Genomic DNA, 24,683 nt, shown 5'->3' on the forward strand with positions numbered 1-24,683 from the left:
GTATTCATTTTTTCAGATTGACAAGATGATATCGGGTCTTGCTCCCAAAGTTCACCAGTTTCAAAGTATTCACTCTTAACGTAGGTTTAGATAGAGTTATAAAAAGTTAAAGTTAAAAAGATATTAAGGTCTTGGAAGTCAAGCAAGTCTTTCAATATTGATGACTGGGTGGAGGAGCTTCTCACTGTTTCAATTAATGAGAAAGCCATTTACAAAAACACAGGTGAAATTGACAAGTTCTGGGACATATGGAGCATCTTCCTTGAGGTCTATGGATAAAGCAGGAATTGTATTTGGACAGGAATGTCTCTGGCTTTGGACATGCTGTTGTAGAATGCTTACTTAATATTTTATGCAATTGTTCAATTGTGTGGAATTTCCATGTTTGTTACAAAAAGCATTTACAATATTATATTTTGGTTCTATGCTTCGATACTGTGTTTCTTTTCTTTTCCATTTCTTCTCTCCTTTCTTCCTTCTACACCTTTATTCCTTTCTTTGTTTTCCTTTTATAGAAGTAATTAGAGACGTACGGTTTAGTATGTTCAGACTTTAATTGATTAACTGTATATATAATTGATTGCCACTATGTTATGTTCTTATTCGTTGTTGTGAAAATAAAAATGTTGATGCTAAAAGGAGAAGAAAGAAAAAAAAAAGTTAAAGTTCAGGTCAAGACTCAACTCAATCCCAACACACCAGGATAGGCCTAGGGAGGGATCCTTAACCCCGGTTCCACCACCAAAGGTCAGGTCAGAGTGAGTTAGGGTCAAGACTTCATGCCCTTGTTACCCTATAGGAGAAAGGGGGAGAAAACCAACATGTATGTAGACTTACCCCTCTGGCTTAGAGTTCTCCGGATACCAGTTATGGAGGTTCTAGACTTCGGTGCAGGCTTCATATTCTGTCTTCAATCCTTCTGCGAGGCTCGTTTAGACAGAATAGATACTTTTATTTTGGGCTGTCAGAGTACTTAGGAATCTGTTTCAGACAGCTTCAAGTAGAACGCCCAAAAGAAGACAGGTGAAAACACCTTCAGGACATATGGCCAGTGTATACCTCAAGGACAGGAAGATGACCAGATTCAACGAAGGTCCAGCAGCAACAGTCAATCTTCAGTGCTGAAAACGGGTGCAAGTCCATCACAGCATCCCTTGGTGTGAGAAGGCTGAAAATGCAACAGCAGACGAGCAGAAGATCTGCAAAGTTCCAAGGCTCTGCTCGGAACGACGACAGCTGCAGCGAGGTAGCACATGGGCGAGCTAGTCAGTCCACCGGTTGGTCCAGGGACTTTTCAGAAGGCTGAGCAGGCATGGATCCTCAAGAAGGGGTCACGACTGTTTTTTCCCAGAGGTCAAAGCACCAATGAAGGCCTTCTTGAGTTCAGGACAGAGGAGCAGGGCTTCACTGGGATGGGACTGGAGTCGATGCTGGTCAACTGTAGGGGTCACCCTCGGGTCGTCGGTGGGCTCTCTTCTTCATAGAATTCTTGGTTTCAATGGGGATCTGATGAACAGTTGCAGGAGCCCTACCTTTGTCCGAGATTCAGGCTGGGAGCAAGCCCAAGCCCACCAATGGTAAGGGTCTGCACCATTCAAACATCCAATCATGGCTGGTCACTGCATCTGCTCAGCAACAGAAATTCAAGCACCAGAGATGTGGATTGGGACTAGCCTTCTCTGGCACATGCACAACGCCCCTTAGGCAGAAAAGCCACAGCTTTCTCCTAAAAAGGGATTTCCATGCAAGGCATTTCCTGAAGTCAGAAGGTAGGAAGAAGGCTAAAGAACAAGAGAAAAACCATGTCACAGCCACCTTAGGGTTTTACCCACCTTTAGTAGCTATTCTCGGTAAATGCAAAAGGGCATGAGTAAAATGTATCAAACTGTAAAAATATCATGCACAAGCACATTGTAAAAGTAACCAAAAAGAGGCACTGCATAAAAAGATATAAGGATACAACATATCCTAACTGCACTTCACTGTAAGGTGATGTGTGCAATTATAAAGATGCAAGAATTCATGGAGTGTCTCAGTACTGAGCGTTTTAGAGATTAGTCTGTTTCCCCCACAAGAAAGAGCAAAACATGGAAGGGAAGCAAAGCAGGAGGCTTTACTTACCTCCAAAAAGTCAGGGCAGGGTTTGAAACAAGCAAAAAGACAGGGTGTTCCATAGAAGTCTATGGAAGGAAAGCTGCAGAAACACAATCCATTTGAACACCTGTCATCTTGGAATGCAACAAACAATCTAACCTCGTCTTGAAAAAAATGGGTCGCGTATCCCAGCCCTGGTGAGTAAGATTAAGGGGAGAACCCTGGTTTGTAAACAATTGGTATGGTGTGGAGTGCTAGGGCGCCAAAAAGAGAATCGTGGTATGCACAGGAGCCAAAGAGCTGACAGACAAACCAGAGCTTCGCCAGTTAAGCTATAATTATCAAAAGGTCCTATTGGTCAAAAAGGATGAGTACCTACAAGGTAAATGGAGAGACCTCTTAGATGCTCTAGAGGCAAAGAATAACATACAGTTCTGGAAGTTGGTAACAGCAAGGAACCTGAAGGAGGGGGCTCAGGCTCTGGACTGTTGTATAAGCGCAGCCATCTGGTCCCTGCATTTTGCAAAACTATATGAAGGCTCAGATGTTGGGGATTTTACTATCTCAATTCGCTCCCTTGGAGACCCTCTAATCTTAGACCAGTTACTGATGATTACCCTAGAAGATGGGGTATGTGCCATTGGATCACAAAATAGTGCCAAAGCTGCAGGGCCTGATTTGATCCCTGGGCACCTGTTCAGTGATGAGATGGATGTCTGGGCACCTATATTGTGCAGGGTGTTTAAGGTCTTTAAGGCTGGGTACGATTCCAGAATCAAGGTGGAGGGCTACGATAATTCCCTTGTATACGAAAGGTTGCAGGAATCTACCGGGGAATTATCGCACTATATCTGGGCCAAAGGAAATGCAATTATTAGTGTTCTACAAGAAGGCTTTCGTAAGGATAGAGGCACATTGGACCAATGTTTTATTCTCTCTTTATCAATGCAGAAATATACAGCTGTAAAAGGAACTCAACTGTATGCTGCTTTCCTTGACCTTTGTACTGTCTTTGACTCTGTCTCGAGGGAAACACGATGGAACCTTTTAATCTTGCGTAAAGCCCCATTGGAGTAGGTTGGGTTAATTAAGTTACTATACTCCCAAAATATTGCCTCTGTTCGCTATGGTTTGGGGGGAAAAGAAACAAGTGCATTTGGTGTTACAAAGGGGTTAAGACAGGGCTGTATATCCAAGAGATTATAGATGCTTTGATAGAGGGGTGCCAGGATAGCCCTAAAATGGTAGAAGACAAATACCATGCAGATGATGCGGTCCTCCTTGCAACAACTCTGCAAGGTCTGGACAAAGCCCTGAAACTCTTTACATCCAAATGCAAGGATTACAACTAGGCCTGAATAGAGAGAAATCCAAGGTGCTTGTTTTTTAAACCTCATTTTGCCAAAGCTAGGCAACTTGTGTTCAAGGTCGATGGGGTACAACTTGCCCTTGATTATCTCAGAGTAGGATCCCAAGAATCGGAGGGGTGGGTTTCCCAAGTGGCCTATGCTACTGTTGCCTTCGATACAGTTTGTGGGTCAATGTTGGCCTTCCACGGTAGCAGTGCAATCACCCCTGCCTTGGATATCTATGAAAAGCAGGCACTTTCTGCGGCACCGTATGGGGTCGGAATTATGCTAATATGGTGAAAATAACCACTAATGAGCAAAAACCTTTGATAAAATGGACTCTCCTTCCAATTAGGGCACCCTCTGCTTTGGTTTTACTGGCGCTAGACGTTATACCTGTGGGCGTGCTGGCTAGTCTTAGGCCAGCCCTTTCTTGGTTAAGGATATGGAAGCAAGCATGGTGCGAAAAGCCCCTCAAGGCTCTGTGCCACTTAATGACCCTTGATGGTGGGCAATAAATAGTGGCTCTGCCATGTGAAAAAATCTCTTTTCAATCTGGGGTGCTCCAGGCTATGGGATGCCCCACAGAATATGTGCAGTAGTACGAAGTCGGTAAGTAAGGCTCAGGCAGCACTAAGAGCACGGGACAATCTAAAAGTAGATGCATTGAGGTTACAAAGTGGGTCCCGGTTATACCGAATGCAGTATGCCCGGCCGTAAGGATTACCTGGACATGATCCATCCGGCATTTGAGAAATCTTTGTATCCAAGATTGAGAATTGGTATTCTCCCCGTAGCCGTTTTTACCAAATCTTGGAATGATAGGAAGCAAGATCTGTGTCCTATGTGTGGTCTAGTGAAAGAGTGTCTATCACACTTTCTGCTGTTCTATGTTAAGACTATGCATTTTAGATTTCAATATCTGGTTCCTATAATTAAGGATAAGAGATACCTGTGCAGCGATTCAGTATCCAAGACAGAATTTGCAACCGAATGTGGCATTTGCTACTGCCCGCTTTGTTCTTAGGTCATGGTTGCAAAGAAACAAGTTAATTGACTAATCAATTACTACTTAATTTTAATTGTATGCAACTGCTATTGTGAGGCTGTGAGAGATTCTCTCCTCAGACTCTTTTATTGAAGGGTTTTTATTTATTTATTGTGTTTTAAACTGGTGTTTCTTTTCAAGGTCCCTAAGTGCAACGATTTATGTGTGTATGTAAGGAACAAGTTACTTACCTGTAACTGTTGTTCTCCAGCATGGGTCTGGCATGGATTCACATGCTCATGAATATTCCCCGTCGTCAGGCTGGGAATCCTCGGTAAAGAAAAAAACAGTATCAGTTTCGTTTCTGATCTGTCTTTCGAGTAGTAACCAATCACTGATCTCTGCGTCATACTGACCACAGCCAATGACTGCCCTCTACCTAAGCCCCGCCTCTGGCTGCCATCTTCAGATTTGGTAGCACGTGAAGTGGCAGTATGACCAAGTGAAGAGCCGCAGAGGGGTATGCGGGAGGGTTTGCATGTGAATCCATGCCAGACCCATGCTGGAGAACAACAGTTACAGGTAAGTAAGTTGTTCCTTCTCCAGCCTGGGGTCTGGCATGGATTCACATGCTCATGAATAAAGAATACATAGCAGTACACACATGCACAACCACGGGAGGTGGCAAAGGCTCAACATTAAGCATTACATCAAACTCAACATTAAGCAAATCTTACCTCCTCACCAGGCTCACCTTAGGCGAACAGGTTGCGCACCACTACTTGGCCGACCCTGGACTCCTCCCTGGAATCCCGATCGACGCAGTAGAATTTCGTGAAGGTGTGCGTCGACCTCCACGTAGCAGCCCTGCAGATGTCCAGCAAGGGCACACCAGATAGGAACGCTGTGGTAGCCGCGATCGCTCTGGTGGAATGGGCTCTCGGACGGCCAGGCAGCGGTCGGTTTGCCAACCGATGACAGTACATGATACAGCCGGAGAGCCATCTGGAAATGGAAGCCTTCCCCTGATTGACAGGTCCAAAGTTCACAAAGAGTTGTGACGTCTTCCGAAAACACTTCGTGCGGTCCACGTAGAACTTCAGCGCTCTAGCCACATCCAGCGAGTCCAAAGTCCTTTCAGCCGGCGACGAAGGCGACGGGAAGAAAACAGGCAACACCAAGGGTTCGTTGAGGTGGAAGTCCGACGGCACCTTGGGCATGAAGGAGGGGTGCGTCCTGAGCACTACCCTTGTGTCGTGAAAAGTCAAGTACGGGGCCTTGCAGGAAAGGGCCTGGATCTCTCCCACCCGTCGTGCGGAGGTGATGGCCACAAGAAACGCTGTTTTCCCAAGAACTTCAACGGAGCCGAGTACAGCGGCTCGAACGGAGGTCCCATGAGCTTGGACAGCACCACGTTGAGCTCCCACGCCGGGCCGGAGCCTTCACCGGCGGGAACGATCTGAACAGTCCCTTCATGAACTCTTTCACCAGACGATGAGACCACAAAGACGTCCGCCCCGTGGTTCTGGTGTATCGGGAGATCGCAGCAAGATTAATCTTGATGGACGCGTGCGCCAGTCCATCCTTGGCCAGCGTCAGTAGGTACGGCAGTACTTGGGGAGCCGTAATCCGTAGAGGGTTAATCTTCTGTGCGTGGCACCAGACAGAGAACCTCTTCCATTTGTGTCCGTAGCATTTAAGAGTTGAGGACGCCCTGGCCTTTGCAAGAACCTCTCTGCAGTCGGCCGGTATGTCGTATCCTCCAACTCTAACGCTGCAGGAGCCAGGCCTGCAAGTTCAGCGACTTCGGGTCGTGATGGAGGATGGCGCCTCCTTCCCTGGAGAGAAGATCCGCGTCCACTGGCAGCTTGATTGACGGGGACGCTGACAAGTCCAGAAGGTCCGGGAACCATATCTGCCTCGGCCACGCAGGTGCGACGAGGATCATCCTGCACTGTGACCTCTTGAGCTGGTTGATGAGCCGGATCAGCAATGGCAATGGAGGGAACGCGTATAGAAACAGGCCCTCCCAGGGGAACGAGAAAGCATCGCCCATGCTCCTCGGCTGGGGAAACCTGCTGGCGAACCTCCGGCACTTGGAGTTCGTCGCCGTCGCGAACAGATCGATCTGGGGTGTGCCCCACCGTCGGAAGAGGCGGTCCACTAGATCCTGTCGTAGTTCCCACTCGTGGCACGAGCGCAGCTCCCTGCTGAGTGAGTCGGCGACGGTGTTTTTTATCCCTGCCAGATGAAACGGCACCAGAAACATCCCTTGGGCGACGGCCCAATGCCACAGATCCTGCGCCTCCCTGGACAGGGCTGGGGACCTGGTTCCGCCCTGTTTCCTGATGTAGAACATGGTGGTGGTTTTGTCGGTGAAGATCCTCACCACCTTGCCCTTGAGGGACGGAAGGAAGGACCTGAGGGCCCAAAACACTGCACGGAGCTCCAGGACGTTGATATGGAGGGACTTCTCTGTCGGGAGCCAAAGGCCTCTCGCGTGCAGATTTTCGTGTGTGCGCTCCCCACCCTTCCAGGGAGGCATCCGTGGTCACTGTCTCCTGGTGGCCGGGGGTCTGGAAGTCCATGCCCGCCGTCAGATGCGCGCGGGAGCCCCACCACCGGATCGCTCGTCGGAAACTCTTGTCGAGTGTGATCCTCTCCTCGAAGCTGCCCGTCGTCTGGATCCAGCGCGCGTCCAGGAACTCCTGCAACGGGCGCATCCGGAGCCTGCACAGGGGGATGAGGTAAATGCAAGAAGACAACATTCCGAGGAGGGACTTGATGGACCTCACTCTGGCCGCGTCCGCAACCAGCATCCGCTGCACCTTGCCCAGAATGGCCCTTGTCCTTTCCTCCGACGGATAGGCCAGAAGCGACACTGTGTCGAGCTTCGCTCCCAGAAACATTGCATCTTGCGCGGGCACCAGTTGGGACTTGGCGTAGTTTATGGAGAATCCCAGGTCCGTGAGAAGTTGGACGGTCCTTGCCGTGTGCTCCACGGCGAGCTCCTTCGTCTTCGCTCGGATGAGCCAGTCGTCCAGGTAGGGGTAGACGTGGATCCCCTCTCGGCGCAGCTGCGCCGCCACCGGTGCGAGGCACTTGGTGAACACCCTGGGTGCCGACCTCAGTCCGAAGGGAAGGGCTCTGAACTGATAGTGACGCCCTTGGACCACGAACCTGAGAAACTTTCGGTGTCCCTTTAGGATGGGAATATGGAAGTAGGCATCCTCCAAATCCAAAGACGACAGGAAATCGCCCTCCTCCAGCTGACCCAGGACGTGTTGGAGGGTGACCATCCAGAACTTCTGTGCCTTGATGAATTTGTTCAGTCGTCGTAGGTCCAGGATGGGACGCCATCCTCCCGTCTTCTTCTTCACGAGGAAGTATCTTGAGTAAACTCCGGAGCCCCGAAGCCTCTTTGGGACGAGCTCGATGGCGCCCTTCCTGAGCATCGTCTTTACCTCCAAGAGAAGTTGAGGGGCGTGATGTTCTTTCCTGGCCACAGGGGGGACGCGTGGGCACCTCTTTAGAAACTCGAGCGCGTGACCCTGGGCGTCCAGCACCCAACGGTTGGTGGAGATGGACTCCCACATGCTGACGAAGCTCGCCAGCCGGCCTCCCACCGGGGTGCTTCGGTGGGGGCCCGACCCCACGGCCGGTTCAGTCCTGCTTTGACGAGGCTTTGCCGCCTTGACCTCCTTGGTGACGACGGCGGGGTCCGCCTGACTTGTCTCGTCCCCTGTAAGCTTCCTGCGACGACGAACGGGCCGCTTGACGGTAGGTGGAAAATCCGCCGCCGGAACCTTTGGAGGCACCCTGTTTGCCTCCGCCGCTCCAAAAGGGCGGCCGCCGTTGCTGGAGAACCCCAAGAGCCCGGGCCGTCTCCGTGTCTGCCTTGATGGCTTGAAGGGAATCGTCCACTGTTTTCCCAAACAGGTTGTTTCCGTCGAACGGCATGTCCAAGACTCTGGTTTGCACGTCCTGACCTGACCTAGCCTTGAGCCATCCACGCCGCCTAAGGCACACGCCGTTGCCCAACTGGCGAAATCCAGTGTCAGCGATGTCCGTCGCAATCGTAATGGCGTGGTCCGACGCCACCTCTCCTTCCTGCAAGATCTCTAGGGCCTCCGCCCTCTTGTCGTCCGGTAGGAAGTCCAGCAGGGGGGCCAGTTTGTACCACAACTCCCTGTCGTAGCGGGCTACGATAGCCAAGGCGTTGGCCGCCTTAATCGTCGTCGCTGCAGACGAGATGACCCTGCGTCCCATCGTATCCAATTTCTTTCCCTCGCCGTCCGGCGGGGAGGTCGACGTAGAGGCCGCGCCCCCCCCGCTTTCTTCCTGGCCGCCGCGGAGACGACCGAGTCCATGGTCGGCTGTGCCCAAAGGCACAAGGGGGCCGCGTCCGGGACCCGGTACTTCTTCTCGTACCGATCCCTTCTAGCCGGCGTCGTGGATGGGTTCTTGAGGAGGGCGAGGCCCTCATCCCAAATATCGTCCAGTAGAGGTACGGAGAGGACCGTCTTCCTCTTGGCCTCGCGCCATTGATAAAGGAAACCTTCCTTCTTCTTCTCTTCCGGGCAGAGCTGGAAAAGCTCGGATGCCCTGGCGATCATGGAGTGAAACGATCCAATCTCGTCGGGCGGGGATGCCCGGGTGGGAGGTGACGATGGCAGATCCTCATCGTAAACCTCGTCGTCCGTACCCGTCGCGGCCGTGTCAGTCCCCGTATCATCCCCACGAGTCGTGGACGGGGAGGAGGGCTGAATAGGGCGTGATGGCTGAAAAGGAGGTGGAGGATGAATCCTTTTTCTCTTAGGGGGAGGGCTCCCAGAAGGGCCTGGCTCTGGGTCCCCCGTCGGGAGCGGTTCCTCCGCTGGTGGTAACGGCAGTCTCGTCCTTATCTCCGAGCATAAGGACTGTATAGCCAACAAAATGGCCGCCGAGTTGTCTTGCGGCACTGGTTGAGGGGATTCCGACGGGCGGTCAGGGGCCCCGTCGGCACCCTCGGCGTTATCGTCGTCTCCCACGTCGGGATCCCTCCCGACGGGCTGGTCTTCTTCCACGCCAACGCCGTGGCTTAAGACTTCGATCAGCTCTTCCTCAGAGGTTGAGGCCGAATGCACGACGACCTCCTGCCCCCCCTTTTTCTTCTCCGTCAGAGGTTTCACGGGGGTCCTGTCGATGGGCATAAAAGAGGACTCCCTCCGCGGTGGCAGGGAGACTCTGAGCCCCGAGGTCACCACCACTGGTGTAGCCTCCACAGGCTGAGCCAGGGCCGCCGCGACTGTCTCGATAGAGGCCTTGGCCGGATGGATTAAGGCTTTCACCACCTTAGGTGCGCTCACCGCCTTCTCCTTGGGGGGATGGTCACTGCCTCGCTCTCCCTCCGATGGGGCCTTCGAGCTCGACCGGGGCCTCTCCAGGAGCTTCGCCGGGTGCTCGGCCTTCCTCTTACCTGAACCAGAGCGTTGGCTCGCGGTTGATGGTGCCGGGGAGGATGCGCCCTGCCTGGCGCCCGTAGAGCCCGACTGTTCAGCGCTCCCGGTGCCAGCAGACTCGCGGTGCTTGGCCTTGTGTTGGACCCCCGTCGCCGGGGCGTCCTCAAAGGTCTTAGAAGACCGCTCGGATTTCTTCTTCTCGCCTGACGGGCTCTTCCCTTCCAGCCAGTTGGCGAGACGTTGATGGCGGTCCTTCATGGTCCGCTCCGACATATTGCCGCAAAAAGCACAGTCCTTCTCCACGTGCGTCTTGTCCTCATGTAGGCAGTACAGACAAAAGGAGTGTTCGTCCTCCTTAAAGACATTCTGGAGCTGGCATCCAGGGCAGACCCTGAACAGCTTTCCGGGCGTCGAGCTTCCCTTCTCCTGGGCCATGTCCGAGATGGGCCTGAGAAACTTCTGAAGTCCTCCAAAAGCGTGGCTCGATGAAATCTTCAACCTTGAGGGGCGTAGACGAATCCGACACGGGTCCTCGTTGATCGGATGAAGAAACGGTGGAGCTTGAGGCTCTTTTGACCGAAAAATCGAAGTTTTTGAGGAAAAAAAAAACGTGAAAAAATAGCACTAACGCTCGAGAGCAATAACACGAGGATCCCAACACTTGAACGTGCGTTAAAAAACTGAAGATGGCTGCCAGAGGCGGGGCTTAGGTAGAGGGCAGTCATTGGCTGTGGTCAGTATGACGCAGAGATCAGTGATTGGTTACTACTACGAAAGACAGATCAGAAACGAAACTGATACTGATTTTTTCTTTACCGAGGATTCCCAGCCTGACGACGGGGAATATTCATGAGCATGTGAATCCATGCCAGACCCCATGCTGGAGAATGTATGTATTGACTTGAATGTATGCAAAACGAAATAAAAGTCTGCAAAAGGAAAAAAGATTTTTTTTAAATCCTTGATTGTGTAAGACTAGCAGGACTAATTAAATTCACACTCTACTCTTCATCCTTTACAACTTATCCAGAACAGGACTGCGACACTTGTCCTTGGCCTCAAGCCCAGGGATCGTATCTCTCCAGCTGTGAAATCTCTTCACTGGCTCCCCGTGGCTGCAAGGATCAACTTAAAGACCCTCTGCATCATCCACAAGGCTTTCTGGGGCTTGAGACAGCACTACCTCCAACATTCTCTTCCAAAACCTCTTCCTTCTTGAGCTCTCCGCTCATCCACCTCCAAGTGTCTGACGCTTCTCCAACCAGAGAGTTGGGAGCAGATCTATCGCCTCTGCTGTAGCCTCCCTCTGGAACAGCCTCCCTTCCTCTCTCAAACCTGATCAGAACCACCTCTGGTTCCAGAAGCAACTCAAGACCTTCCTTTTCGCTTCTGCTTTCTCTCTTCCTCTCCCCTGCTGATGCACCTGACCACACACTGGTCATCTCGTCACCCTTTGAACTCGGGCCCAGGCTACTGCATGTACAGTTACCCTTGCACTGGTTCCAGGCTCCCCAGCATTTAAGTGTCTGTATCTACAACCTTTACAGTCCCTTCTCTCTGCACTTATGAGCCACCCGCTGGCTGCACTTGTGAGTTAACTACACTTCCCCCTTCGCCGGCACTTCTCTGCTTCCCTCTTCCCCGCACTTGCGCGATCTGATTGACACAAGGCCTAGTAAGATGGTTATTTTGTCCTTGCTTTGTTTTCCCCTCCATGTCTTGTCGCGTCTAGAAGCACTTGTGTACAGGCAGGTTATAAATGCCACATCACATCATATCATACCTGTAACTCCTGTTCTTCGGCATTGGTAGCTTTCATAGATTCACATTGTGAGAAACCTGAAGGTGTCTCACTTTCTAGTCCCCGGGGATATGTCATCCAGGTGGCCAGGACACGGCCATCGCTATTGGATCCAGTTAAATTCCTGGGGGTGGACCAGTGCAGGAGGATCACCTGGATGGGGGGGCCTCGGGGAGTGGAGGTGGGACACCAGTGGGTGAGACGCGGTATCCCACCCCCATCTTATAAAACCTTTCCCACATCTTACCATGTAGGACATTCAGACACTCAACCCTCCCCCGTTTTCCAACACAAACACTTTCTTGCACCATGAAAGACAATGGACTAAAACTAGAGCCACTTACCTGACATGTCCCAACACAAGGGTAAGGCAGAATCTGGCAATTGGCCGAATCACACACACCTGAAGTCCCTTTCCCTTCCCCACAGGGATAAAAGGTGGAGCACGAGAGCACACTACTAGCAAAGGCAAACCACACGACAAGACAGCAATCCCAGGGTGGCAGTTCAAGAGGAGAAAAGCGGCGAGAACCAAAGGGGTGACAAGGAGAGAAGCGACCTTGCCCTTTCCGACCCAGACCCGTGAAGGCTCCCAGAAAGGAATCATAAGACCTCGAACAATAGCCAGCGTGTGTTGCAGCAGATGTCAACGGTACACAGAGCTCTCCTACAATGAAAATCAGGACAGGAAGAGACGCTTGCGGCCGTGGTAGCAGCCTCGACTCCAGAGACAAGAAAAGCCAAACGGTTCATCACAACCGGTGAGTCGAGGGGAGAACCATACAAAACTGCAAGTAGCGAATAACAAATTAAGGGAAAGACAAAGAACTGTTACCTCCTAAAGGGAAAGCCAGCTGCAGAGGGGTCCGGCACCACATGGGTGCTCACTTGAGACTCTGGCTAATTCCCCATTGTTGAAACTACCGATACCAAAAGGCCTTGGAAAAGCCGCCAGCAAAAGGTCAAAGTGGTCATACAGGAGTCTAGCAAAATCCTCTGTACAGTCAAAAGTCTTTGATCGACAAGTAATGGAAACGCTAAGGGAGATGAATCCCGAATAGTGAGAAAAGAAAGGGAACATTGTGGTTGGGAAGAGTGAACCCGATGGAGGGATGCCGGCAAAAAGGGGTGAAGGATGATGCCTCAATGAAACATTCTGTTGACAAGAGTGAACCTACGGGGGGATGTCCACAGTGGATTGTTTAAAAATACATTAAGACTTTTCAACGCAAAAGAAGAAATCTTGTGAATAAAAGCCATTGTGAACCCGACAGAGGGAGACTGCTATTGTACGTGATGTGTAGGAGTGCCACTGTGCCCCCCGTGATGTGTATGAGGGCCACCTTGCCCCCCGTGATGTGTATGAGGGACACCTTGCCCCCCGTGATGTGTAGGTGTGCCCTCTTGCCTCCTCTTGTCCCCAATGATGAGTGCCTCCTTGCCCCCTCTGTTCCCCCATGATGTGTATGAGTACCCCCTCTGGGCCCCCTTGATGTGTATGAGTGCCAACCTGCCCCCTCTGGCCCCCCGTGATGTGTATGAGTGCTCCCCTGCCCCCTCTGGTCCCCCGTGATGTGTATGAGTGCTCCCCTGCCCCCTCTGGTCCCCCGTGATATGTATGAGTGCTCCCCTGCCCCCTCTGGTCCCCCGTGATGTGTATGAGTGCCCCCCTGCCCTTTCTTGTCCCCCGGGATGTGTATGAGTGCCCCTCTTGTCCCCCGCAATGTGTATGAGTGTTGTTCATGGCCTGTAAGAATGTTTTGTATTGTCCCCTGTTCCCTCCCTTATCGTGAAGCGCTTTGAAACACAGTGTGTATAGGCGCTATATAAATAAACCATAATATCCTATCAATAGGAACCCGACCTTCTGGGACACACATTTAATGTACGCTGTGGCCAGTCGTTCAAAAGGTTTTCTCATAAGCCCTGTTATGACCGTAGTGAGCCTCCAGTCTGGCTGGGTTTTCTTTGTTGTCTGAAATGACTGAAAAGTCCTTTTAGGAAATGCTTAATCAGTCTGTCACTGATCAAGGGCGTGTGTCCCCTTTTCCTAGTGTATCTAGAGATGGCCGCCAGATGTACCTTGATGAACGAGAGACTGGAGGCCTTCCTTTGCTAGCGACAGCGGGTACGGGAAAAGTTATTCTGGCTGAACGGTGAGCATTTAAGCCACTTGTTGCTTCTCACACCACGAACAGTACAATTTCCGCTTGAAATTATACAAATTGTTTGTGGAGGGCGCTCTGGCTGCTGCAAGGATGTCTTTGTAATCTTACAGAATGGCCAGTGGTCTGAATGATGTGAAATCAGGAGCCACGCTGTCAACTCTAGGGACTGTGGGTCGTAGTGCAGGACCTTGCTGCAGTCTTGGGATTTGATGTCTGGTTGACCGAGTTGCCTTATTGGTTGGTCCGCTGACAGTGAAGGTCCAAATACCATGTCTGGCATGACCAGTTAGGAGCGATTAGTAAACACGGGTGTGCCCTTGTAATTTTTATTGTCCGATGTAGGACCGGAATTGGTGGGAATGCATAGGAAAACAGGTTAATTCACGGAAAGGATAAGGTACCTCCCTTCAAACCCTGTTGTGGGCTTCTGCTGGCAAACTGTAGAAACCTTTTGTTGCGATCTGTGGCAAAGAGGTCTACGGATGGATACCCTCATCGTTGCAACACTCTCTGAAGTGAAGTTGACAGAGGCGCAAATGGGAACTCAAAAGCAGAGTGGATTGCCTGCTGAAGTTTGTCCACCAGGTCATATTGGACTCCTCACAGTGGGATCGCTTGCAAGTGCATCTGGTTGGCAATGGCCCAGTGCCACACCCACTAGTCCTCTTGAAACAGGATCGCAGATTTCGTTCCTCCCTGCCTCCTGATGTAAAACATTGTGGTGTTAATGTGAGTGAGTATCCTGAACGGGCATACTTTTAGCACCGGCAGGAAGGATTTGAGGGCCCAGCTCACTGCTCTTAGCTTCAGCACGTTTATGTAGCATGTCACTTCTTGGGCTGTCCAGAGCTTCCTGACATGCAGGTGGTCGACTTGGGCTACCCCGCCCGGCATGGAAGTGTCTGTGATGAGTGTTTTGTGGTGGCAGGTTTCTTGGAACGGTTCCCTTTTTTGAGGTTGTCGCTATTGGCCCACCATTGAAGCTTGTAATGCGGATCCGGTAACAACAGTACCGGTAGCTTACCAGTATTGTTGTTACCGGACCGGCAAACTTATTATGAGCCCCAGTGTGTTCACCCGTTCCTCTGACAGCGATACGCCCGGTTCCCCAGTCAAGAATTATGCCCCAAGAAATATTAACATCTTGGATGGCTGGTGGAGGTTCCGGCTCTCTCTGAGGCGCCTCTAAAGGGATGGAAAGTCTTTCTGCTTTGTAAAGACGTGAGTGACCGGGCCGTGTCGGTATCTACTTTTATCACCTTTAGGGCATCGTCAATTTTCGGGCCGAAAAGATCATCCCCTTCAAAGGGAATGTCAATGGCTGTGTTTTACATCGGGGCTGAAATTCGGACAATGTAGCCACCCTTGCTGTCTCATTACCACACCAGTTCCAATCTGTTTAAAAACTGTCTTGGCCAGGTCAACAGCGACATTAATTCTGTGGTTTGATGCCTCTTCCCCCTCTTTCAATATGGACATCGCCTCCTTTGTCTTGCCCTCCGGCAGGTGTTCAAGGACAGGGGCAATCCTGTGCCACATTTCCTGGTCGTACCTTGCAATAATGGCCAAGGAGTTTGCCGCTTTGACGGTTGTCGCCCCAATAGTAATTTCTTACCGAAGGTGTTGAGCTTGCTTCCTTCATTTGGGGGAACAGTACAATTTTGTGTGTGGGAATGGGCTTTCCTAACTGATGCTGCTGAGACAACCAACAATTCAGGCATGGGTTGTGATGTGAGGCATTTGGGAGTCTGGGTGCTTGAATTTCTTTTTCGGCCCACTCTTAATGGCAGGCTACGTAAAAGGGTGTTTTAATGTACGTACCCCCTTTTCCCATATGTGATCCAAGATTGGGATGCATTCCACAGACGTTCTCGTCTTGCCCATATGGTCTTCTGATGGGACCAGGCCAATCACTTGGCAGGCTTTTGACATCATGGCATGAAACGACCCTATGTCTTACCCCTTCTGTCCAGTAGAGTGTCCATATCCCAATCTTCGTATCCTGTAGACGCTGTTGTCGTAGACATGGTGTCCTGAGGGTTATAGCGCTCTGCATCTGGTAGCTCCCCTTCCTCGTGTTCTTCCACCCTGAAGGATGGTATGGTGGTGGCACTATTGAAGGTAGTGGAGACCTATGTGGTCATTGGTCCCCATGTCTGAATTTAGCTTTTTGTTGCTGTCGTGATTCTGCGGGCCTTCACAAACACCTTGATTTGGTCAGTGATCCACGTTGCAAGCATGACCTCGACCTTGTAGGTGACACATGCTGTGAGGAGGGTCTTCACCTAGGGCTAGACCTGGTTAGAGTTCTGCAGGGGCACATTCTTTGCTGTCCACCTGCTGATAGCCTTCCTGTAGGTAGTATCCACAGTTGCGCCGGTTGAGGAGGCAGTGACCTGCCCTGTAGTTGCACCAATAACGACTGCAATGACGAGGGGACCTGAAGAGACAGCAATGTCTTGGGATTTGACAATAAAGCATGTGTGTTCATTAGTGGTTGCCCTGGAACTGGGTAGCTGCATCACGGTGGGTAACTGGGCCTTGGTATTGATTGGGCCGCCCCTAAAGAGTAAATGGGTCCTGCCATTGGCTGGCCTGACCCCACTGGAACGGGGGAAAGGGGGCCGAGGCGGTTGTGGCAGGTAATCCTTGGTTGACCTCAATATGGTGTAGGTGGTAGCCTAGGAGAGTGTGGCCGACTGATTATGGAATCGTCTGAGTCAGAAAACTGCACTGTCTGAGCTGCTTGTGCCTCGAAATCTGTGTAGATTTCGTGCTGTAGAATATCCTCTGGTATCGACTAAGAGTAAGGTATAGGTGAGACTGGGGAAGTTATCACCTGCATTTGTTTTTTCTCCTGAGGCTTTGCCCTCTCCTGCTACTCACTGTGTTTAGAAGAGTCCTCTGTGGTTTCAGGTGCTACTTTTGCTTCCTGTGCAGATTTTGGAGTGTCGGTGGACAAACGTGGTGACTTCCCCACAGACTGCTGCAGGGGTTTTTCCCATGACCATTGTTTACTCGTCAATTAGATCGTTGTGTACGAGTGTTTATTCATTGTAGACGATAAACTTAATAAGCGGTGTCTACTCGTCAACAAGCTTTTGTTTAATGACTGCTGTCCCTTGGTCGATGAAGTTGTCATCTACAAGCTCTTCTTGGTAGACGGATGTGCCGCCGACAAGGACTTCTGCTTTTTACCGATGGACGTCGACAGAGATTCCCCTGATGAGTTTTTTGCCTTGCTGGAATGTAGATCTGTCGTCAACGAGCGGTCGCCCGTGACAGTCGGTGAGCTCTTTCGGTTTCAACGAGTGTCGTCTGACTCTTTGTAGGCTTTTCCCCCTGCAGAGATGACAAGGTTTTTTGCCCTCTCGTGTCCATTGCCGCTGACGACAGCCGTAGGCCATGGTGGTGCTTATGCCTTCTAGGGGGCTTTTCCTCAGATCTTGCTCTTTCCTTAGAGGGTGGTCTTTTTCCCCTTGGCACAGCCATGCTCCTCGTGGATTCCAACTCAGAAGGTGGGTAATTTCCCTCCTGAAGCCAACACACGTCTGCACGAGCCATCAGTGCTTTTCTTTAACGGATTTTGCACTATTGTCCTCCTGAAGGTATTTAGATGGAATTGCCTTCTTGAATTGTGTCTTGGGAGTATAGCTCATGGGCTACGTGCTCACCTTGGAAGCAAGACCACACGGAACATCACAGGTTCGATCCCCGGTAGCGCTTAGACTCCTCTGGGTATTAAGTGCGTTATAAATAACCTATCATATCCTATCATAGAAGAACTTCAGTCGAGAAAACAACTCGAGGACTCCTTCCAGCATGACATACGGTAAGTAAAGGAGGGGCTTTTACTACTCATTGGGCCTCATTACGACCCAGGCGGTAAGGGGTTTACAGCAGCATAAACAGCGCCGACCCTTACCGCCTGAGTACGAGGTCCCTTAGCGCCATGGCGGATTTAACACCTGCTTTTTGCAGGTGTTAAAATCCATGGCGCTAAGGGACCATGGAGTTAATTACGCCACCGTAATTTATGGTGGCGTAATTAACGCCTTCCCCACTCCCATTTATGCCCTATGGGGCAAAAATGGGAATGGGGAAGGGTAAATGGGGATTGGGGACTTACCGCCCCGCCAAGGTCGGAATGGGGCGGTAAGTCCGCCAACCACCATGGCGTAAACGTAGTTTACGCCATGGTGGTAAAGTCACGGCCCAGGCGGTAACTTACCGCCTGGGTCGTAATGAGGCCCATTGTCCCATTGGATGAGGCCTAAACAACTCACAAGAGGAGCATACAAAATAGACTAAACCTTTTCTTCAAAAATGGTAACCAAGGATTCCCATCTTAACTCTGCAGAATGTTCACAGCAGGTGAATCTATGAACGATCCGATGCTGGAGAAGAGCTTTTGCTGCGCCTCCAGTTTAATAACAGTTTTTACCATTGCATGAAATCGGCCAATTAACCTGAGCATAGCATCCATGAGCAAGACGGTGGATCTGAGAAACCCCTTAGTGAAGACACTGTAATCAATGGAGGGCCAAACTTTCCACAGTGATTTTTTTGTTGTTGCATGTGTGTAAGGATGATAGGATAGCTCAACGAGTTAAGCACTTGTCTTTAATATCTGCAATCCATAGCTACAGGTTAAACTCCCTACCAGATTATTCTGCATCTGAGGTTTTTAGAATCAGTACTATTAAATTGCTGAGTAATAGCATGGCACTTGGAAGTGGGATGAATACAGCATGAAATTTTATATAAAGAGGTGGTCTTCTATAACTGAAACCCCTTGCAGCCTGTCGCGACTGCTGTGCTGTGTAAAGGAAGCCTATCTTTCTATAGCATAATGATGATGAGAAATTCAACATCTCTTATGTCACTTTTGTTATTTACAAAATACCAGGCTGCCAATAGCATGCCTTTTCCCAGTGGCTCGGCTATCTCGGGTTTCCACACATCTCAAATCTGGCGTGGGCAGTCGGGAGCGATTAGGATAAGTCAACACGGGGGATGGGCTATCTCAGGCTTCTAAACATCTCCATTCTGGCGTGGCCAGTCGGGAGCGATTAGGATGAGTCGGCACGGGGGACGGATAGGCTATCTCAGGCTTCTAAACATCTCCATTCTGGTGTGGCCAGTCAGGAGCGATTAGGATAAGTTGACACGGGGGCGGGGAGGTGTCTATCTCAGGTTTCTACACATCTCAACTCATTGAAGATCCCGTGAGCATAGCCCTCAAGTGACCCTTTTATGGAAGGTGCAATAAGGGTTTTTGATTCATTTTTAGTTAAAGGACACTTCCTTCAGCCTTTTCTTCCTTTGACCCTTAAAAATGTTCCTGCATCCCTTTACCTCTGCCTGAATCTTTTAGATGCGCCTCGCTGTGAGATTTGTCAGTGAGTAAGTGGTGTCATAGACATGATTGGGTGCCCTCTGGGAGGGTTGATCGCAAAGCTCCACGACAGCAGAGGTTCAGCCATATGGAAGTAGATTTTTAGGAATTGCAGAACATTGCATCTGTTCAGGCGAACCTGCAATGTGACCAAAATCCCTGGGACTCGGTCCATTCCCAGGCCAGGTACATACATGAGCTTTGATGCAGTATAAATGTGTTCCCACACACCACAGGAAGTGCACATGCCGCACTGTTCATTGCCACGAGGGAGCAGAGCTCAGGAGGACAGTGCTCTACTAGGCATGAATGCTTTTTCAGCGCAAGTGGTTAATGGTAACAATGTGAGTCAATTAGTCTTGAGCGACCTTCCAGTCTAATTTTGCTTGTAGATAAAAAAAAAAGTAATAGTTTTTATAGCATGTTAGTTTGATGATAAATACAACGTCATTTCTGTCATGTGCAAAATATCAGGCTGTCTATTGCTAGGCATATTTTGCAATGGCCTGGCTCTGGTTTCGTTCTCTATACTTTTCTTGGTTTGCCTAGCTCTGCTTTGAAGGAAGTGTGTTGCTATTCATCGACGTTCAAGAGTATTGACCTCTTCCTGCTGCATTTTTCAGATGCGGACTCATGACATGGGAGGCTACGCGACATCTGCCGACTACACACAAGCTGTGATCTCCAACCTGGGCATGTAGGCACAGCGTCTACCTGGCCCACTAGACACGCCCTACATAGGGATCCATGCTTTACTTCGGTCTCAACATGAAGCTCTCCAGATGGATGGACTACAAATCGCAGCAGCCATAGCCAGTACAGTCAATGGTGAAGGATCATGGGAGCTGTGGTCCAAAACATCTAGATTGCTGCAAATTGCACACCCCTGCTCTACAAGTAGCTTGCTTTACGTGCGCTTTCGTGTGGTGTATGCATGTCTGTGTGTGATGCGCAAGCAGCGATATGCATGAAGCACATGTCCCCCAGCTGCGCCGTCCTGTGCCCTTGTAACTGGTGGGGCCCTATTATGAGATTTGAACATTTAACAAGCACAACAGTCTCAGCAGACACCAGTGCCTGTACTCTGTAACTCTGCCATTTTCTGGAAAAATGAACTATAGTTATAAAGTCGGATTCTCTATTTATTGATGGAATTATTTATGACGATGTAATGTTGCTGAGCCACCACCTGAAATGTAATCTCAATGTGGAATATGCTAAGGGGGAAACATGGCTTTCAAATAAAAGGAGCAATGTATGAATGAGTCATGTGTGGGCACATTCTCCTTTACATGTCACCTTTTCTATTATCAGTGGGGTATCAGAGCATGCACCGGAGACCTGTACAAGTCCTAGGGGAAGTGGCATGATGAGGGAAGCGGGAGGTGATGGTGGGCAGTTGCACAGTAGGGGATCTACAAACACACTGGGAAGGATAGGTGGGGGGTGGAGCTTATGCAGACCTTTCCTTAACAAGGAGAGTTGTGAGCTCCTTCCTTAAATGTATAAGCGATGGGGCGAGTCGGGTGTTGATGAGGATAACGTTCCAGAGTCTGAGGGCGTATACAAAGATGTCCTGTCTCCTGGTTCCTTTCTTTGAGATCAAGTCTTACTCCTGGTGGATCGTAGGCCTCCAGAAATGCTTAGTTTCATAGTGAGGTAGCTTGGGGACTTCGGTGCAACAGCCTGGTAGATTATGCAGCAGGGTTTGAAGATGAGTGCTTGCAGTAAGTGCCAATGCAGTTCGAAGATAGTCTGAGTAACGTTATTGAATTTTCTAAGACCTTTGAGTCATGCTGCTGCATGTAGGACACATCTCAGAGGTCCCAGGGTAGTCGCGGGAAGGCGTTTCAGAAAAGCATTGCCACCATGCAGGTGGGAGAGGATCCAGTCTTGTACAGCACATCTGGAGTTTTCTGGGAAGAAGGGCAGGAGCTCCCACAGGAGAGCAAGTTTGTTACCAAGTCATTTGTGTATTCCTTTCTATGTCCTACTTGAAGCCGATTTGTCTGTGTATGTCGCAAATATTCCTGTCTCTGCCTTGTTGAAACAGACTGCAAGGGCTGGACCAGCAAGACAATGGGCCTCATTATGAGTTTGCCGGTCCGTAAACAACAGTACCGGTAAGCTTGCTGGTACCGTTGTTTCCAGACCAGCAAACTAAGAGTTCTGTGAGCGGGTTCCTTTCTGCCCGTCAGGTGTGACCTGGCGGATGGAACGGCACCCGTTCGCCGATCTTGATGATCCACCGGCACCATTTATGAACGGTGCCGGTGCATCCGTCCTCCCCATTCCCATTGAGTCCAATGGGACTCAAATGGGAATGGGCAGTCATATTTTCAGGCACCCGGGAATGGGCAATTACTGCATCCGCTGGGGCTGTAATGCCCCGGTTATTGCCCATTCCCGCTCACTAGAAAATTAATGACGCTGGCGGCAGCCGTGCCGGTATTTACCAGGACGGCTACTGCCAGAGTCAAAATGAGGCCCATTAGGTTAAAAGGATTTCCCCTGCCCTCGCCCTCAGAGACCATTCTTATAAGACACCAGCTGTCTGTAGGTTTCCCTCCCACCACATACACAAGGCAGATGCGATGGGCATAATCCAGGAAGCAAACAAGTCCTTCAATTGGTTGGTGGGCGCGGCAGGTGATTCTTGGGGCACTACTCTGGTTCTCCTCACAGGTACAGGGAAAGCTAGTGTTGGTAAAAAAAAAAAAAGGGAGATAAGTACAGCAATGGTCTCTGTGAATCATGTGGGGTGGGGGAGACGAGGATCTCACTCAGCATCCCTGAATCTAGTGACAGATGGGATGGGGGCAGAGAACAATCTCAAGTCATCCCACATCAGAATGGTGGACAATGTCAGGGCTGAACATTTGAGCAGTCTTCCCTTCCCCCTAATGTGGAATGATCTCCGATGTTTTGATTTGGTGCATTTATATGGCACTCGTGTCCAATCAAGGTTTCTAGATGATTTGTGGGAGGGTCAGGGTCCCAGTAGTGGATCACGTTGACTCTCCACAAAAGGCCAAACCCACCAGATTATTTGCCAGGTTTCCATTACCTTCAAACCAGAGTAAAACAGTGCCCGTTGTCCAAGGAGGCAGATGAGGGGATACATGACACCATGACAGTATTACTGCATCCGGGCATTATAGTGCCCTCGGAGCCGTTAACCTTGTTACATAGCCTTTAACATGGCTATATACCCTGTCATGAATTCAAAGGGATCTAGTTGGAGGATGATTCAGGCCTTCTGCCCATTAAACAGTGTGGTTCAAGATGAATTCCCAGTTGTACCGAACACAGCAACAATCCTTTGTAACATACCTTCCACAGCGATGCATTTCCCTGTCATTGAATGCACTTTTCTCCATTGCATTGTACCCCGATTCCCAGTACCTCACTGCGTTCACATATCACGGGATGCTTTTCCAGCATACTAGGTTGACAAGAGGGTACTGTGAGTCCCCAAATACTTTTACCAGGGTACTCCACGCTGACTTAGGGAACATACACATGCCCAGTATCATAATTAAAAATGTTGATGATTTGTTGGTATGCAGTACAAGTGAACAGCGGATTCGATCACACTGTTGAATGTGTTAGCAGACAAATGGTACAAGGTGGACAGGGCCAAAATGCAATACTGTCAAATGGAAGTGCTATATTTAGGACAACTGATTTCCATTGTCTGTAAAATAGTCACACCCAGGTGCGCAGCACCCCCATAGCCAGCGACCATTAAGGACATGCAGAAGTTCCTAGGTTTGTGCAATTACTGCATGGTAAGGATCTTTGACTACACCACGTGCATGCAGCCATTATTGCTAGGATTTAAGGTGGCCCAAAAAGCCCCATCATATGGACAGAAGAGGTGGTCACATGCTTCCAAGCACTTAGACATTAGAAGGAATTCCCCTGTTTTAGCAACCCCTAATTACACACAAGAGTTCTATTTGTTTTCCCATTCAGATGGACATGATGACAGCAGTGCTGACACAGAAAAGTACTATGGGCCACAGGCCCCTGGCTTACTATAGTGGGATGTTGGACTCAGTGATGCAAGGTCAGTTTCCATGCAAGCAGGTTCTGGCGGTAGCAGACAATTTTGCCATTGAGAAATCTGCCACAATTACAATGGGGTGCTCAGTAACTTTATATGTGGAACACACAGTTTTCACAATTGTTGAGAGGTCCAACACTACACAGAGGGTATCAGCATACAAAGTGATTTTTTTTTATCAAGCTCATCAATCCACATGGTGAGGTAAAAGACCATTAATCCAGCCACGTTCCTCACAGAACCAATTACTGAGGGAGACGAAGTGCATGACTGTGTTACCTAAGAGGGCTCTGAGATTGATATACCTAAAGAAAGGGACTGTGTGCTCTTGACGATGGCGCAGTGTTCTCTGTTAATGGTTCAGCAACCATTGATTAGGAGATGGTTAAGAGGCACACAGGTGTGGCAGTGGTCCACCTAATAGACAGATAGTATGAGGTATTGGTTCAGAAAAGATTGCCCATGTCTACTCTGCCCAAGCTGCAGAGCTCATTGCCCTAATTGAAGTGCTGGAGGCATCCCAGGAGTGCCGAGTGACAATATATTCCGATTCATCCTATGTCGGCACTACTGTACATTCAGGATTATCCCACTGGAAGAGGAGGGTGTTTCGGGGGGCCGATGGGTCGCCAGTGCAACATTCAGCCCTGCTAGACAGGTTCATCTATGCGCTCTCACGGCCCACACTTGTTGCAGTGGTCAAGTGCGCTGACCATACTGACCAGCATATCTCCCAGTGCCAGACATTGCGGCCTACTCAGAAGTAGCAAGTACAGTCAGAGGTTCCATATACTGCAGTACCAATCACTCAAATCATTGAATTACAGGGACAGGCACCCCCAGTAAGAGAAAGAGTTGTGGCAAAAAAGGAGCTGCATGCAATCCCCTACCGACCTTATCTGGAGACAGGTCATAAAAGGCAAAGTAGTGATGCCCCAAGAATTGGTACTGGTCGCCTTTGGGCAACTGCATCCCCGGCACATATCTCTAATCAGAATATCGCTGCAGATATCCAGGAGGATTAGTTTGTTCTGAACCTGCAGGAATTATTGAATGTTTTTTGTGTCAGATTGTACCACATGCCATCTCTATAACAGGGGGCAGACTGAGGATACTGCGTGGCACATTACCCAACCCAGTAGGCCAATCCGTGAGCACCACATAGATTTTGCTGATATGGTAGAGAGGTGTAACACCTAAAGGTATCTTATTGTGTGCCCGTTTTCCCAGTGGGTTAAGGCAGGGCCATGTACACATCCAGATGCTAAATCCATGGCCGAATTTCTAGTTTGTGAAGTGTTCCCCCGCTGGGGAGTACTTAAGTCTGATAATGGCACTCAGTTCCTCAACGAGCTATTCAAAGAGATGGTAGTAT

At 49.9% G+C, this 24,683-nt stretch overlaps 1 protein-coding gene across 1 annotated transcript in view; it reads left to right on the plus strand.

The window, feature by feature from the left end:
• IDH3B (isocitrate dehydrogenase (NAD(+)) 3 non-catalytic subunit beta) overlaps window positions 1-20,504 on the plus strand; it is a 455,202-nt gene extending 434,698 nt beyond the window's left edge. The window contains exon 12 of the mRNA XM_069632420.1: window positions 19,863-20,504. Within this exon, the coding sequence (XP_069488521.1) occupies window positions 19,863-19,940 (78 nt within the window). The 3' untranslated portion in view covers window positions 19,941-20,504. The remainder of the gene's footprint in view (window positions 1-19,862) is intronic.
• Window positions 20,505-24,683: the final 4,179 nt, after the last annotated feature.

The sequence above is a fragment of the Ambystoma mexicanum genome, chromosome 6q, assembly GCF_040938575.1.
Source record: "Ambystoma mexicanum isolate Mex_15411 chromosome 6q, UKY_AmexF1_1, whole genome shotgun sequence".
Taxonomy (NCBI): domain Eukaryota; kingdom Metazoa; phylum Chordata; class Amphibia; order Caudata; family Ambystomatidae; genus Ambystoma; species Ambystoma mexicanum.